The sequence below is a fragment of the Muscardinus avellanarius genome (assembly GCF_963383645.1).
Source record: "Muscardinus avellanarius genome assembly, chromosome: 12".
Classification (NCBI taxonomy): domain Eukaryota; kingdom Metazoa; phylum Chordata; class Mammalia; order Rodentia; family Gliridae; genus Muscardinus; species Muscardinus avellanarius.
The window spans coordinates 57369526-57388072 of NC_137798.1; the positions used below are offsets into that span (position 1 = coordinate 57369526).

The window sequence follows — 18547 nt, forward strand, 5'->3', positions numbered from 1 at the left end:
ACCACAAAAATAAATAAATTTTTAAAAAGGAAAGAAAGAAAACGCATCTATTTATGTAGAGGAGCAATAAATAAATGAGTACATCCGAAATACTAAGCAGTAGTTCTGTGACCCAATGAGATAGAACCCACAGCAGAAAGCCTACAGATGCTACTCTGCGTGCTGCGCTAATTCGCTTCCCACCAGCTTTCTGCTTATATTGTACAAGTAGGAAGCTGACAATAAAGTTTATTTGAGCGTCGACGTGCCCCGACGTAGCCCCGCCTCCCCAGCCCGAGCCGCGATTGGTGGACTTCTGCCGGTGGCCGGAGGCCTTCCGCTGCGATTGGCCGAGGCCGCTGTCGTTCTGCAGCGTCCCGGCGCCGGCCCGCTCTCTCGCCGCGTCGCCGGTGCCTGCGCCGCGCGCTCCACCTCGCTTCTCTGCTCCCGGCGGAGGCCCGGGGGACCGGAGCGAGAAGCCGGGACCATGTTCCGACGCAAGCTCACGGCTCTCGACTACCACAACCCTGCCGGCTTCAACTGCAAAGGTGAGGCGGCGGCCCGGCGCGGGCGGCTTCCCTCCCTGCGCGCCCCGCCGGCCTCCCGACCCGACCCGCGGCGGCCCGGTCTCCGCCCGGGACTTGGGGACCCTCCCCCGGGCCGCCGGCTCCTCTGCCCGCGGCCTCGGGGCGAGGCCGGAGCCCTCCCGCGCCCGCCGGCACCGCCACTCCTGTGCTTGCTAACTCCAGGCACCCCGCCGCGCCGCACACAAAAGGGAGCGCGCTCGCCTGCTCACCTTGCAGCCCCACGGGTCGCGGGGAAGTCGGGCGCTCCCTGGAGCACCTGCTGTGGGCCAGCAGTGCGGGGATCCGAGGAAGGTGCAGAGTAACTTGAGGACTAGTTCATCGCCCGCCAGAGCCAAGGGGTTGGGGCGGGAGACGTCGGAACTAAGGAAGCAGATCCAGAGAGCAAGTAGCGAAATCCAGCACCCCAGTGGAAGGAGAAGGCTGCCTAGGAAGGGATTCGTGAAGTTGGATAAGTCGAGCAAAAAAAGCTCTAAGTACAAAGGCATTGGTTTTTTTTTTTAAATAAGTTTATTAGAAAGATAGAAATACAGAAAATAGAGTGGCATGGAGGGGTGACTGAATGAATACACCTCGGCATTGGGGTTTTACAGCGTGAAAGTTTTTAAAAGTAATGACGCTGCTGCTTACCAATGCTCAGCTACGACCCATCTCTGCCCATTTCCTTCCATAGATCTTGGCCTGAGGTAGGCTAGGAAGTTGGAAAGGGATCATCAAGTTCAACTTGTGATGAGTACAAAAACACCGTTTTGTAAGACTCTCAAGTTGGAAATCGTTTCTAAGCAGGATAACAGTGGTTCTTTGATCGCCTATAGAAGCGTGTCAAATAATAACGTTTTCTTTTGTACTTTTTGACTAAGAGAAAAAGGAAAAAAATCGTTTCTAAGCAGGATAACTGGTTCTTTGATCACCTATAGAAGCGTGTCAAATAATAACGTTTTTCTTTTGTACTTTTTGACCAAGAGAAAAAGAAAAAAAATCAATGGCACTACATCTTCCATCTCTGGATTTGAATCTTTTGAGTCTCCGTTTTTCTATCTGCAAAGTGGTGATATTACATACCTCAAAAGGGTAGAGTGCAGTTAACACTGCGTGACACTAGTAGTGTCTCTGTCTTACTGATTTTTTATCCTTTAAACCTTGTGCTTTAGCTTTTTATTAATTACCAGTTTATTGTGTGTTTTTACTTTACATCTGCCCAGTTTCCTCCCAAAGGACTGGAACATTAATAGCTAAAACTTAAATAGAAAAACTGTGTGCTATGCAGTGTTTTATCCATATTCCCTTTAATCTTCAAAACTTGAAATTATTTCTTTTAATCCTATTAGGTAAATCCTGTTTTTATCCCCATTTTGAAACTAAAGAGTCTGAGGCACAGAAAATATAGGTGATCAGCTTATGTTCACACAGCCAGTAAGTGGCTGGACCCAGAATTTGAATTCAGGTCAGGATTTGAATAGATCATTGTTAAACTGCAGCTCCAGAGTCTGAACTTTCAACTCCTGATCTTGGTGGCTCAATGAATTTAGCATTGTGGGTTTAAGAAAATTCTACATCATTTGTGAAGAAGGAGGCATTATATCTAGTGCTACCAGTAACATAATTTTTATTGCAGATGAGACAGAATTTAGAAACTTTATTGTTTGGCTTGAAGACCAGAAAATCAGACACTACAAGATTGAAGATAGAGGTAATTTAAGAAACATACACAGCAGTGACTGGCCCAAGTTTTTTGAAAAGGTAAGGAATTAAGGTAAAAATAGTACCTTAATTTGAAGACAAGCTTAAAATTACTTTGTTTTCTTAAGATATAATAATAAGCAGTATTAGAAAAGCTGATTTCAAGGATTTTGTTGGTTTTTTTCTTAGGCTTTTGATTTTAGAGCAAATTATCTCTTCCTACCAAGAGTTCAGTGTGAGGTAGAAATTTTCTTAAGAAACATTGTAAAGTTTCTTAATTTTATATATGTTCTATAAATGGTAAGTACATTCATTTCGTAGCCAAAATCAGTATTTTTACATTAGATCAAAAATGCAATGATATACTTTGAGTACTATATTAAAAGACTTTATTGACAGTCTTGAAAAGTAAGACCATGTCATGTTTGTTTTTTTTTTCTTTTTCTTTTTCATTTGTGGTGCTAGGGATTGAACCCAGGAGCATTTTACCTCTGAGCTATACCACCAACCATATTTTATTTTTTCTTTGGATACAGAGTCTCCATAAGTTGCTGAAATTGGCTTCAAACTTGCATTCTTGTCTCAGCCTCAGAACTATGGCATAACAGGCATGTGCCACCATACCTGGCATGGTTTTTTTTTCTTTCTTTCTTTTTTTTTTTTTTTTTTTTTTTTGGTGGCACTAGGGATTTAACCCAGGGACATTCTACCTCTGAGCTACACTTCCAGCCCTATTTTATTTTTCATTTTGAAAAACAGTCCTGCTAAAGTTGCTGAGGGCCTCACTAACCTGTCATCCTCCTGTCTGAGCCTCCCAAGTATTGGGATTACAGGCATGCACCACTATGCCCAGTAGGCATGTTTATTCTTATAGTTAATGTGCACAGATATCCCTGTGCATGCTAGAAATAGTCTTAAAAATTTCTGTGTGTATATTATATTTTTGTCACTAGAACAAGTTTTTCATTAATTTTGTTCAATTTTAGTAATACTTTTATAGAAAATTATTTTCAACTTGGATAAAAATCACATTTTGCAATGTCATTACTTAAATTAGACATTTTCATTGGCTCTCTTACTTCAATGAATAGGAAAGAACAATATTACTTACCTAACGTTCTCTTTGGAATCGGGATTTTAACAAGTAGGGAATTCTATAAGTTATACACTAGTGCTATTACCTTGGGTGAGTTTCATAACCTTTCAGTCTTAATTTTCTTATCGCTAACAGGAACTAGAATAGGGCTTATCTCATAGGGATGGCTATGTTGTTAGTGAGGGATGTCCCTATATACCTGTTCACAGAAGTACCTGGCCCGTAGTAAGTGCTGTATGCTTATTGTTGTCACCGCCTCTTATGTATTTTTTTTTTTTGCCCTTAAAACATACTTTCAAAAAGTATGTTAAGACTTTGAAATTTATTGTTCAGATTTTGTATTTGTTTATTTTACCTATGGCTCATTCACATGTGTAAGACAATAAGTATGTAGAAGAGTATTTGAAGAATAAAATATTTTCTGCTATGAAACACCCAGAATTGACAATAAAGTATGAGAACTTAAATATGTCAAAACTTAACCAAAGAAATAATATCAAGTAGGTCTTTTGAAAAGGTGTGTCATTCCTTAAAGTAAATACCACTTTTATAATTAATTTTAGGCCATAGGTTACATCTTTCAAATATTTTTAGTATTGACAATCACTTTTGGGATCATGACCAAATCTTATGAATGAGGTGATTTAAAAAAAAATAAGGGAATAATATTTTTGGTTAGAAAATGAATTATGATTAAAAGTACCAACTCAATGATTCCTGAAAGGATTTCCAAAAGGGCAGATGTTTTAGCTAATTATCATTGTTGCTGGAACATCAGCCCTGTGTATCCACATGAGTGTCCTTTAAATCAGTCTCTTAGAATCACCTCCTAAGAGATTGATTTAAAGGAGACCGTGTGGATACAGAGGTTCAGATGTAACTGAAGTACTTGGTTACAGCCTGCATGCATGTTACCTGGGTTATTTAGTGGAATTGACATGGAGGTTAAGTTTTAGATAATAACTGATTTGTGTCTCATTTTGAATGTCCTTTTGATTTAATTGCCCTTTGTGTGTTGAGTCCTGGAATAGGAAAGTTTGAAATCTAGTCCCAGATCTAAGTTGTATAACCAGTTGGCAAGTCTCTTTAGGACTCTATTTTCTTTTGTGTAAAATGAGGTGATCCTAAGTGATCTATGAACTGTGAAGGAAAAAATTTTATAAAAGCATTTTAGAAATATTGCACTTTTTTCCTTAAAGTAGTATGCTTAAGCATTTCTCTTTTTGTGTTATATAATTGTATCAAATATAATAGAAATGTTATCAGAAACTAGATATCCAAATTAAGGTCCCTTTTGACTCTGTCATTCTCTTATTTTTGTAACCTCATGATAATATAATGAAATCAGATTTTTTTTTTCCTCACAGTATCTCAAAGATGTTAACTGTCCTTTCAAGATTCAGGATCGACAAGAAGCAATTGACTGGCTTCTTGGTTTAGCTGTTAGACTTGAATATGGAGATAATGGTATGTTTAATGGGGAATGTGTGTTTAGAAAGAGAAGAAAGATGGGAGAGGAGGAGTGAAAATGGGTGGAACTTATCAGTTTGTTTCTATTTTATATTGTTTTACCTTTAGTTTCTTGTTTTGTTTTGGGTTTTTGCAGTACTAGGGGTTGAAACTGGGTCATTCAGCTGCTATAATCCCAGCCCTTTAAAAAAATATTTCTTTTTCCAGGGTAAAGGGGGTCACCAAGTACTCTGTGCATGTATGTCACTGTCAACATGATTTACATTATGATGTAAGACTATAATGCACCAATAAAGGCATGTACAAATTTTATTTGGAGACAGTGTCTTGTCATGTTGCTGAGCCTAGGCTTAAACTTGTGGTCCTCCTGACTCAGCCACCCACATAGCTGGGATTGCAGATGTGTGCCACCAAGCCTCACATCTTTGGTTCATTTCTATCACAAGTTAAATGTACTTTCTTGAAAGCTGGGTGTGGTAACATACACTTGTAATCCCAGCATTTGGGAAGCTGAGACAGGAGGATTGCAGTTTTCGGACGGCCTCAGCTACTTAGTGAGGCCCTTTGCAACTCAGTGAGACCTGTTTCCAAATAAAAAATAGGGCAGGGGGATGTAGCTCAGAGGAAGAATGCCCCTGGGTTCCATCCCCAGTACCACAAAAAGCCCATATTTTTATTATTGGAAGCTTTTGACTACTAGTACCTAGAGTAAGAACAATTCTTTTATGAACTTGTTTCCTCAGTAAACTTGGATTTTTGAAAGGCCTGCCAAAATCTTAAATGTGAGATCTGATCATCTTACCTACCACATACCACCATCTTTTGTTTTTTGGTTTTGGGGTTTTTTGTTTTTGTTTTTGGTTTTTTTTTTACTATTGTGATGCTGTTGGTCACAGTCTCCTAGTCATTTGCTTTTAATGCCTCTTTGGTATCTTTGGATTCTTCCTTTTCCTCCTGGTCCTGCTGCTATTGATCTTTTTTTTTTTTTTTTTGTCTGCTATATCTTTTCCATTCCCACCACTGTCATCCTATTTCAGCCTCTGCTGAGAATATTATAATATCTTTAAACTTGTCTCCTGTGACTGTCATGCCCCATTCTCAGCTAAATGGGCTGGCACCAAATTTTCTGAAGTGAATCTGTTTTAGAATACTACTTGTTTCTAAACAGCTCCAGTTATATATTTAAAAACATCATTGGTATCTCATTTCTACCGAAGGAACTTCAGGCTCCTTAGCCTGGTATTTCAGTCTTTCTCAATACATATAAATTCTACCCAACCTTTTAAAATCCAGCTCAAATGCCACCTTAGGAGTAATATTACCCTCAACACTTTTATAGCTTTTAACTTTATACTTTTTAAGTCATTTGCCGCTTTCCATTTTGCTTCTTTGTCTTTTTTGCCCCAGTAAATTGTGAGCTTTGGGCTGCCCCTGGTGGCGCAAGCCTGCAATCAGTACTTGGGAGGCTGAAACAGGAGGATTGCAGGTTTGCAGCCAGCCTCAGCAACTTATGGTGAGGCCCTCTGCAACTTAGTGAGACCCTGTTTCCAAATAAAAAATAAAATAGGGATGGGGGCGTAGCTCAGAGGTTGAATGTCCCAGGGTTCAATCCCAGTATAACACACACACACACACACACACACACACACACACACACACACACTCTCTCTCTCTCTCTCTCTCTCTCTCTCTCTCTCTCTCTAAGCTTCCTTTCCTACCTGGTACCTCTCTCAAGTTAGGTGTTGCTACTGTAATAAATTACCACAAACTTAGCAACTTAAAACACAATTTATAATCTCATTGTGAATGAAGTCTAACATCAGTCCTATCAGCCTAAAATCAAGTTGTCAGCGGAGCTGGTTCCTTTTTCTAAAGGATGCCTGTCTTCCTTGGCTGGATCCTTCCTCCATCTTCAAATCCAGCAGCATAGTATCTTCCAGTCTCTTTCTGCCTCTCTTCCTGCCTGCCTCTCATCTTTTTCTAATTGGCCCTTCAGCCTCCATCTGTAAGGACATTGGTTACATGTGCCCACTTGGGTAGTAGTCCAGGATTCTTGGCCCCATGCCACTGTCCTTAATTTAAATTTAATCACAAGCTACACAAGTCTCTTGCCATATAAGGTAACATAAACAGAAGTTCCACGCATTGGGGCGTGGGTATCTGGGAGCTGGATATCTTGCTGTTACTGTCTGCCACAGTACTTGACCGTTTCTTGCATATAACAGGTTAACAGGTCCTTATCAACTTCACTAATTGTTTGATGAATAAAGAATCTGTAAAATTTGAGAGAATCAGCCAGTTGGTTTTTGCTGGTGCCTCAGATGTAAATTTCAGGAGCCTGATGGCAAAACTGTTAGAGAAAGCTCTAATTTGAGATTTTTTTTAACTTTAAAATATTAATGTTGTTTTTCTTTAGAAAGTAAATATATACCTTGTGGCCTTGGTGTATTTATTGATTTTTAGTAACTTTAAAGAGGTCTTCTTAACTGTCCTTTAACTATGGGTTGGTAGGACTATATGTGAGCTAATCTGCAATAAAATATTCTTAACATTATCAAAAATATTTTTCAGCTATTTTCAGATATCTTAAGTTTATAGTCACATATTTGTGTTTTGTTTACCTTTGTTTTTTCTATTTATTTTGTTTTTATAATCCCTCATCCTTCAGTGGTAGGTATTGTGTGATTGTATATCATAACTCTAACTAGATAAATTTATTTTTCATTTGTAGTGTGATCTTTGTTTAATGAATAAAAGAAACATTTAAAACAGCACTTTCTGACATTAAAAAACAGTTGAAAGGCAAAGGGTATCAAAAGTGTATTTAACATCTAAACTAGGAAACCCAGGCATGGGGGTGCACTCTTACAATCCCAGTACTTAAGAGGCTGAGACAGGAGGATCGCAAGTTTGAGGACAGCCTCAGCTCCTTAAGCCCTGTGCAACCTAGTGAGACTCTGTTTCAAAATAAAGAATAAAAATTGGGCTGAGCTTGTAGCTCAGAGGTAGAATGCCCCTGGATTCAATCCCTAGTGCTGCAAAATAAAATCTTAAAATTAAGAATTGCAACTAACAGACTGCTTTGGAACGTGCTTAAATGCTGTCCCTTATCAGCAGGAGGTGCTGATGTTCTTTTGAGGTTTTACAGTGATACGTTGCCACCTTCTTTTAGTTTACTTTTAATTTGCTGAAACCATTGTGACATTTTTATTATATGTGCCTTACCAGTATTTAAAGCCTTTTGTTAGCTTGTTGATTAAAGTAAATGAAATCTGACTTAATTTTCTTTAATTTTTAAAATAATAATAATAATACATAAGATTTGTATATCCCCAATTCTGCAAACTTAACGTTTTATTTCATTTGCTTTTTCCTCCTCTGTACATGCTCACTTATTTTTTTCTATTTTTTGTAGAACTGGGGATTGAACCTAGGAGCATTCTACCTCCAAGCTACACCCCCGGCCCTATTTTTTATTCTTTATTTTGAAACGGTCTAAGTTGTAATGACTCCACTAATTACTGAGGCTGCCCACAAGCCTTCGATCCTCCTGTCTCAGCCTCCCAAGTACTGGGATTACAGGCATGCACCACCATACCCAGCTTTGCTTAATTTTTTTCTTAACTGTTTGATAATAAATTACAGATAATTCCTTTTTACCTTTAAATACTTTAATGTGCATTTTCTAAAAGTCACCGTATCTTACATTAACACAGTATAATAATTAAAATCAGGAAGTTAACTTTGATACTACCATTATATATAATGATACTCATATTTACAAGCTATCTCAATAATGTTCTTTGTTGATAAATCTTCAAAAAATAATAAAACCCGCCAGGTACCATGACGCATGCTTATAATCCCAGCATTCTGGAGGCTGACTGGAGGATCGCAGTTCATGGATAGCCTCAGCTACTTAGGCCCTCCACAACTTAGTGAGACCCTGTTTCATAATAAAGAATTAAAAAAAAATAGGGCAGGGGGAGTAGCTCGGAGGTTGAATACCCCTGGGTTCCATCCCCAGACCCACACACACAAAAAAAAATGATGATATAACCCAAAGCAATCCTAGAGTGTGCATTGCTTTAAGTGTTTTTTTATTTTTTTATTTTTTTTATTTTTGTGGTGCTGGGGATGGAACCCAGGGGCATTCTACCTCCAAGCTATACCCCCAGCCCTATTTTTTAGTCTTTATTTTAAAACAAGGTCTCACTGAGTTGAAAAGGGTCTCACTAAGTAGCTGAGGCTGGCTGCGAACCGTGATCCTCCTTTCTCAGCCTCCCAAATGCTGGGATTACAAGCATGCGCCACCATGCCCAGCTTGCATTAAGTGTTTTTGTTTTTGTTTTTTGTGGTACTGGGAATGGAACCCAGGGCCATTCTACCACTGAGCTACACTTTCAGACCTATATATATGTTCTTTTTTATGTGTCAGGGGGTACTGGGGATGGAACCTAGGGGCTTTTTACCTCCAGGCTACACCCCCAGACCTATTTTATATTTTATTTGGAAACAGGGTCTCACTCAGATGCTGAGAGCCTCACTAAGTAGCTGAGGCTGGCTTCGAACTTAACGTGATCCTCCTGTCTCAGCCTCCCAAGCACTGAGGTTACAACTGTGTGCCACCACACCTGGCTCTGCATTAAGTTTTAGATCTCTTGTATTCTGTAATCTGGAACAATTCTTCAGTCTATACTTGTGCTTTAACTTTCCCCCAAAAAAGCCAGGCGTGGTGGCGCACACTTGTAATCCCCGCACTTGGGAGACAGAGACAGGAAGATCACGCAGGTTCGGAGCCAGCCTTGCTGACTTAAGAGACTCTGTTTCCAAATAAAATATAAAAAAATAGGTCTGGGAGTGTAAACCAGAGGTAGAAGGGTTCCATCCCCAGTACCACCAAAATCAATCAATCAATCAATATTTTCCTCAAGAGACATTTTGTTGAATGTTGCTTTTTTATGTGATGTTTTTTCAAGATTACATTCAGAGTGCTATATTAGTTAGAAATAACACAAGTGATATATTTTTTAAAGTGCATCACATCTGGAGATCTATGACAGTGCTGTGTCCTATTACATGTTCCAAGTCATGTTAACTTTGATCACTTGGTTAAGGTTTGTCCACCATTAAGACAGTGTTTTTCTCTTTGTACTAAATAACTATTTCAGTATGCTTTTGCACCTTACATTTCCTTAGTTCTTTTTGTAATTGGTGCATTGTAGTCATACATACACTTCCACAGTTTTAGCATCCGTTGGATAATTCTTGACTGAATCAGTAATTATGTTGGTTGTTACCAAAAGATGTTTTCCCAATTTCATCTTTCCTTTGGCCCTTATTTGTTGCCTTTCTACTATAAGGAGGAGCTTTCCTTTCTCTTCAGTTTTTTTACTTTAAGTCGGTATAGATAAATGAATTCTAATTTACTCAAAGGATAATCCTGTTTATGTTTGTACTATTCCAGATTGGTTAGTTGGAATCATGTTAGGCTAACTCCTTTTTGACTTAAATTTTAAAGCTGTTATTTTTTCCTCTTGTTTCATGAACAATTCATGTAAGCACTTTAACCTAAGATTTCATTTGGGGCATTAAGTTCATTCATGAATTCTTTTAAAAATTCATTATTTTAAAAACGAAAGTAAGTCTGCCTTTGGAATTCTGAATTTCACATTAGCATGAAATAAGTATTAGATTTGAATATGATATATTTGATGTGAAGATATTTCAGCAAAGTTTTCAGATTCCATATGCCACATTCAGAGCAAGATTTAGGAAAAACAACTTACTTTTTAGTGAGTTTACTCTTAATCTCATGTAACCTATACTTAGCTCCTTCCCAGTCTTTCCCAACTTTTACAGGGAGCAATAATATAAAAGCAGACTTTTTCTCTTCTAAAATTTGAAATAATTGCCATTAATGAAAATATATTTGTGTCAAGTAGTCCAATAAGCATGTGTGTTGGGGGGGGTACTGGGACTTGAAACCAGGGGTATTCTACCTCTGAGCCACACCCCTAGTCCTATTTTTTAATTTTTTGTTTTGAAACAGGGTCTTACTAAGTTTTGGCAGGCCTCACTAAGTAGGTGAGGCTGGCTGCAAACCTGAGATCCTCCTGTCTCAGCCTCCTGAATATTGGTATTACAAGTATGCACTACCACACCCGGCAAACATTTTAGCTTAATCAGAAAACTACAAATTGTCTTCTGTTAGATTTTTTTATGGCAAATATTGGATGAAAATATCATATGGTAGTAATCAATAAATAAGCTGTATTTTATCTTAAGTTGGAATTCTACAAATTATATTTTTGCATATTTTTATAGCTGAAAAATACAAGGACTTAGTACCTGATAATGCAAAAAACACTGACAATACAACTAAAAATGCAGAGCCATTGATCAATTTGGATGGTGAGTATATAATACATAGATTGATAAACTTTTTGGTTCTTAAATGTTTTTTCTTAGAAGTCCAAGTTTAACTTGGTTTTTAGTAAATTAAGACTGAGTAATGTCGATAGCATTTATGTTTGTATTTTATTCTCTATGTTTTTTGTTGTTAGTATTCTTTCTTTCTCCCCTTACTGTTGAATATTTAAATGTCAAAATGCTGTTTAAATTGCTGCAAGTAATTTGGGGTTTTGATTTTTTTTTTTTTTTTTTTTTTTTTTTTTTTTTTTTGGTGGTACTGGGGTACCTGGAAGCCCTTCTACCTCCGGGCTGCACTCCCAGACCTATTTTTACATTTTTTAAATTTGGAAACGGTCTCCTAAGCCAGCGCGCGCGGCTGGCTTCGACCCTGTGCGATCCTCCTGTCTCTGCCTCCCAAGCACGGGGATTACAAGCGTGCGCCACCACGCCCAGCCGGGGGGTTTTGATTTATATTTAATCCGTGCAAATCATTGTTTACCTACCTAGATGTATAATTATTTTTAATCCAGTGACTGAGGCAAGTGGTAAATTTTTTCATTAGTTAAGTCCCACATGTCTTTTAGTAGTTCTTTACTCTTTTTAAACGTATAAGGATTCTAATTATCTAGATTATGCTACATTGAATATGCCTTTGCTGGCTGATTCAGTGCAGTGTGACCTATAATTTATGAATTTATCCTTATGAATGAATAAGCTTCTTGGACATCCCAGTACTGCTGCTTAGAGAAAAGGTTTGGGTAAAACTGTCCATTGGTAGGATCTGTGTATTAAAATTAATAGCTTTGGGAAGAAATATAAATTAAAAGTGCCACATAAATGGGCCTTGTAGATAATTACAGGACAAATCTAATGTGAGTTAAATTAATCTTGTATCAGGTTATTCAGTGTAGCTAGTGAAATACATTAATAGGAAAACCATTTGTCTCACCCATTTACCAAATTGTGGCTTTTTTTTTTTTTTTTTATCTTGGTGGCACTAGGGATTGAACCCAGGGTTGTTCTACCTCCTAGCTACACCCCTAGCCCTTTTTTATTTTTTTGTTTTGAAATAGAGTCTCACTAGATTGTTGAATCTTGCTATCTATACATAACTGAGGCTCTCCATGAACCTGCAATCCTCCTGTTTTAGCTTCCCATGTACTGGGCTTGTGCCACTACCCCTGGTCTAGGTAATGGTTGGTACTCTACACTCTTTTTTTTTTTCATTAGTAGCAAAAATATTGAAAGTTCTTAATAAATAATTAAAAATGTGTTTTGTAAGGTTGTACATTCACAAATATGTCTAATTATATGTCTGCAGAACTATAATTTTGTTTGCTTTTAATCTTTCATAGTAAATAATCCTGATTTTAAGGCTGGTGTAATGGCTTTGGCTAACCTTCTTCAGATTCAACGTCATGATGATTACCTTGTAATGCTAAAGGTGAGCTTATTTTTGATTCTTGGCAAAAACTGTATTGTATATGGGAAAATTTCACTTTTCTAATTACTGTTTACTGATGTTTAAATTTGATTGAATGGTTAAAATACAGTAGAGGACTGGGACACATAAAGCAGAGTTTATGTTTTAGATTTTGTTAGTAACTAATATGAAAGAGTTTTAACTATGTGCCTATTACTACTTTGCTAAATCTTTGCAAAGCTAATCTTATTCAGTCTTCCCAATAATTAGAGATAAATATCTTCTTTTAAAAATGTATATGAAAAACTAATAAGGATAAGTAATATCCAAGAAGACACAGAAAGTTCATCCTTTTTTCTATAGTACTTTGTAAGTATTCATGACCTGTATTCATTATGATAACAGAAAATGCCACGTTAGTAATGGTGACTATGCCCCAAAATATATACACCACGGTCTCTTTGAAAAGTAAATATTATGTTTTCTCTGTCCACCCTCTGAGAAAAACCATTGAGTTCAAACCTCTGCATCAGGGAGCACAGTAATCTGAAAGCACTCTCTCATTTCCGAGAGAAAAAAAAATACTCCAGAAAATTTATTTCTAGTAACTGAATGTACAGTGGGGTGGAACAGGGGAATGGTACTTAAGGTACCGGACTTGGAATTACTAATTTTACAAGAGATTAAAGAGTGCTTTACCAGACATTGTATGTGAATATTAAACTATATTATAATAAGTTGGGTAATTAAATTTCATCCTACCCAGAAGAGATTAAATCATAATTTAATGATTTTAGAATTGTATGTATTAGAGGGCGGTTTTAACAAGGGAAATACTCTTCTATTCTTAGCTTAGTTCTCTACACTAAATCTGAATGTTAACTTGGATTTTTCTCAGCCCAGACTGGATGCCAAAAGATAAAAAGCTTTTAGTGAAATTTAGCTGCTTCAAAAGCCTGTTCTTAAATAAGACAATTATATAAGTTTCCTTGAAGTAGTTCTACAGGACTTATATCAGCTTTAGTCATAAACTCAGTGAGGAGAAAGAGATAGTACATAGCATATTTGGGGTGCTTTTGTTAGGCTTCCAAAACCCAGTAAATCAGAAAAAGTATAAATCAGCTATAACAAAAAGCTTTATAAAGTTCTGGTCGTAGTCAGGCGTGATGGCACATGCTTGTAATCCCAGTCCTTGGGATGCTGCTACGGGAGGATTGCAGGTTCACAGCCAGCCTCAGCAACTTGTGAGGCCCTCCACAACTTAGTGAGATTTTGTTTCAAAATAAAGAATAAAAATTAGGACCTGGGGGTATAGGTCAGAGGTAGAATCCCCTGGGTTCAATCCCCAGTACCACAATCAATCAATCAATTCAAAATATAGCCAGGTGTGGTAGTACATGCCTGAAATCCTAGTACTGGGGAGGCTGAGACAGGAAGATTACAAGTTCAAGGACAGCTTCAGCAATGTGGCCAGACTCAGCAACCTAACAAGACCCTGTTTCAAAACAAAAAATAACAAGAATTGGGTGGGTGTGACTCGGAGGTAGAATATTCCTGGGCTCAATCCCTGTACTACACACATACAAACAAAAAAAGTCAAAATATTAACCATTTGGCTACCAATCACTGTTAAAGGTATTTTAATCTTTTTCAAGTATAGCATTTGATTTTCATTAAAAACAAGTTTTCTAGTTTTTACTTATTTTTGAAATTGTAATTGTTTTCTTTTTGAGTGACTGTACATGTATGCATATATTCTCCAATAATTAAGTTTTTGTTGATTAAAAATAAAACTTTTAACCCAGGCTTTGTGGTGCACGCTTGTGATCCCAGCGCTTGGGAGGCTGAGATAGGAGAATCGCACAGGTTCAAAGCCAGCCTCAGCTCCTTAGTGAGGCTCTCAGCAACTTAGTGAGACCCTGTTTCCAAATAAAGTATAAAATAGGTCTGAGAGTTTAGCCCAGAGATATAAATGCCCCTGGGTTCCACCCCCAGTATCACACACACACACACACACACACACACACACACAAAGAACTTTTGAAATGTCTGAAAATTTTATTGAAATGAAAAAAGTAAGTAAGGCATAAGATAGTATGTATGATATGCTATCCTTTTGGGCAAAGATTCTGTGTTCATGGATGCATAAGCTTATTTGTAATTGAAGAGTCTTTGTAAGGATACATGAAATCTGGTAACAGTACTGACTTCTGGAGGGATTGCTAGGCCGAGGGGTAGAAATGGATATCTAATTTTTACCATATGTATTAAGAATTTTTTTTACCATGTATACATATAACTACTATTCAAAAGTGCATTAAATAATTGTGAGCATCCTTATTCTCTATGCTTAGAGAAAGAAGGGCAAGTTATAAACAGTATATATTTTTGGGTTTCTTAAGGCAATTCGCATTTTGGTTCAGGAGCGTCTGACACAGGATGCAGTTGCTAAAGCAAACCAAACAAAAGAGGTGCGTATGCTTCATAACTCTTAAGTCGGTTATTAGTAAATGTTTCTGGTATTACCTTGAGTTAAAGCTTTGTGTCTGCTTAAGATACCTATTCTGAAGCCAGGCGTGGTGGTGCGCACTTGTGATCCCCTGTGATCTCACCTTGGGAGGCTGAGATAGGAGGATCACAGGTTCGCGGCCTCAGCTACTTAGACTCACCACAACTTAGTGAGACTATTTCAAAATAAAGAATAAGATTTCCCTTCCATTATCTGGAGTCCCTCTGGTATCCCCAATGCTCCCTAGTTTGGGCATATTAGAGAAAACATATGTCCCTTCTCTTTCTATGCTTGACTGATCTCACTTTACGGAGGAAACGGGATGGGGGGAGAGGACACCAAGCACAATTTAAATGTATACCATTTTCAATAAAAAAATAAAATGAAATGAAAAAAAAAAAAGAATAAGAAATCGGTTGGGTGTGTGGCTCAGGAATGCCCCTGGATTAAGTCCCCAGTACCACCAAAAAAAGAAAGATACCTATTCTGTGTTAGAACAGACCAGAAAAGGGATAGCTTACTTCATGTGATTGAATTTGGTTTGGTTCTTAAGCATCTTAAATGTATTTAGTTGCTGGGGATCAGTTGAGTGAGAAATAAACTTTTTGTTTATCTTATTTTCATACCACAGTTTATAATGTGCTGCATAGGCTATGAGTTACTGCGTGTGCTCAGTGGAGGTTTATTTAAAAGGATTTTCCCCTGTTAAATTTATTGGGTCATTTTGATTCATAGTGGAAACAAGAAAAACAGGTCTTTGTTACAACAGTTTTCTCTTCTGACCTAAATCCTGTCCTTGCATCTCATTTGGTTCAATATACCATAACTACCTTCACCTTAAATAATACATTTGGGATATTTTTAGGTTAACTATAGCAGAAATCCCTGAAGCCTCAGTAATCATGAGACACTGCAGAGCATGTCCTCTGAGTAGCAGGAGGAGCTGTCGGGGTCTGTGATAGTTTCCTCTTGCTGTATAGGTGTTGGCGGTGAATGCCTTGGGCGCCACCACCGTTCTGAACTCAGGTCTCTGTCTCCCAAGTCCTCCAGTGTCTTTTCCTTTGACCCCTTCTGTTTTCCTCAGCCAGGCCTTTAAGGGTTGCATGGCCAAGGCAGTGTCCCCTCTGAAAGATACTTGGTTTTCTTCTCTAGGTTCTTATTCACTTTTTAATTATGTTATGAACTGGGCCACAAAAAAATTGGGTTGAAGATCAGCTTATTTCATTCACTATAGAACAGAAAGTAAATTGTTCTGGCATAATATAATCATTCAAAAAATTATCTCTTTAGTTTCAAAGGCAGCACAAATAAGGACTTAGCCAGATCTCTTTGCTCTTGTTTGCAAGTAAAATTTATTTTTAATTTCAGTGCTCCAAATCTTGAGTGACATCATAAAAGATAATCAGCTTATAATAATGTGTAGAGGTCTTACACTTTAGTGTTGTTTATAACTATTTGTAATTAATATTTGAGGCATGTAGTAATTTTTCGGGATAGCTATTCCTTGGTGGTTTATTGTCAGACAAGGGCAAAACTCAGCCTCTGGGACCAGCCTGCTGTATAGAGCCCCTCGGCATAAGTATACTTTTTGTTTTGCTTACTGTACTTTCATACCATCTGTTTGATCACGTACTATGACTTACTAGCTATTTTAAAGCAGATCAGGCCTAGATACATTAATTGGTTCGGCAAGAATTGAGCAGTGCTAAAGCATATGCATATTTAATAATAGCTTATAACATTAAAAATAGGTAGTGTTCTTGTTACTGCTAATGATTGTACAATAATTTGTATACTAACCCCATTTTAATATGATACTTATTGAGAAGTCTGTACATTTAGCTAGAAAAAAATAGATGTGTGTACTTAGGTATACTTTGTAAAGACAAATTAAACTGGGTGTGATGGTATAATCCCAGGACTTGGGAATCTTGAGTTCAGGAACTTAAGACCAGCTCGCTATTCTTTTTGGGGGGCGGAATGAGGATTTGTGTGTGTGTGGCACCTGGGGATTGAACTCAGAGGCATTCTACTTCCAAGTTATATCACCAGCCCTATTTCTTATTTGAAAACAAGATCTTGCTAAATTACCTAGGCTACTTTTGAACCTAGGATCATCCTGTCTCAGCCTCCAAGTACTGGGATTATAAGCATGCATCACCATGCCTGGTTTACAGTGAGGATTTACTTTCATTCATTCACTCATTCATTCATTTTGTGGTGCTGGGAGTGGAATCCAGGGTCTTGTGCATGCTTGGTAAGCACTCTACTACTGGGCTATATCCTAGCCTAGGATTTATTTGTAGGCCTGATCTAAAATACCAGATGGGCTGTTGAGTTTCTAGTACATTTAAAAGCCAGGCATGGTGGTGCACCCCTATAATCCCTCTACTTGGGAGGCTGAGATGGGAGGATCTCGGGTTCCAGCACAGTCTCAGCAACTTAGCAAGATTCTCAGCAAACTAACAAGGGCTGGGTTGTAGCTGAGGTAGAATGACCCTAGGTTCAATCTCCAGTACCATACACACACACAAAGCCACTTTGCTAGCCTCTTGTAATAGGAAGTAACTTGCTCATCACATGGCAGATTTAAACAAAAAATTCTTAGGTCTCTGACGCCTGGAGTTAAGAGTTATTCTTAACTATAAATAGTTTTATTTTGTCTTTTTTTTTTTTAAGGGCCTGCCTGTTGCTTTAGACAAACATATTCTTGGTTTTGATACGGGAGGTAAGTGATTTTGTTTAATTCAAAGTATTTTGAGCTATTTGGGAAAGGAGTGAATGGTATTAAATCCAACAATTATGTATTAATGTATTCTTTTCTTACAACACAGATGCAGTTCTTAATGAAGCTGCTCAAATTCTTCGATTGTTGCATATAGAAGAGCTCAGAGAGCTGCAGACAAAAATTAATGAAGCCATAGTAGCTGTTCAGGCAATTATTGCTGATCCAAAGACAGACCACAGACTGGGCAAAGTTGGGAGATGAACACTTTAGGATCTTAGCTTCTTCCTACTTAGCACACTTGGGAACCATGTATACTTCCGGCATGTTTGGAAATCAAATGTCACATTTTCAAGGGAGGAATCCCAAATTGACTGTTCTAGAGATTTACCACCATTGCTTTTTTCTTTAATAAAGCTTGGGAAAGTGGAGTGTTTTGCTATTTTTTAAACTATTTGTATATTAATGTGCTTCCTCCTTTGAGGTTAAGATGTGTCAATCCCCACCTTTGTCTTAGAGACAGTATAGATTCTTAAGTCATAGGAAAACATATTTTATTGGAGTATGCTAGAAAATTATAGAACTGCTACATCTTTGGTATTTACAAATGTACTTTCAGTGGGCACATCTATAGAGGCACTTAAGGGATCAGAAAATACAAACTCAA

General features: G+C 37.8%; 1 protein-coding gene across 1 annotated transcript; it reads left to right on the forward strand.

Annotated features, from left to right (window-relative positions):
* Window positions 1-394: 394 nt before the first annotated feature.
* Window positions 395-18305, forward strand: RTRAF (RNA transcription, translation and transport factor). The gene is made up of 8 exons (XM_080706962.1): window positions 395-527; window positions 2179-2303; window positions 4707-4806; window positions 11137-11223; window positions 12579-12667; window positions 15049-15117; window positions 17835-17883; window positions 17990-18305. Exons 1-8 carry the CDS (start codon window positions 467-469, stop codon window positions 18142-18144), a joined length of 735 nt encoding a protein of 244 aa, XP_080563088.1. The 5' UTR covers window positions 395-466; the 3' UTR covers window positions 18145-18305.
* The last annotated feature ends 242 nt before the right edge of the window (window positions 18306-18547 follow it).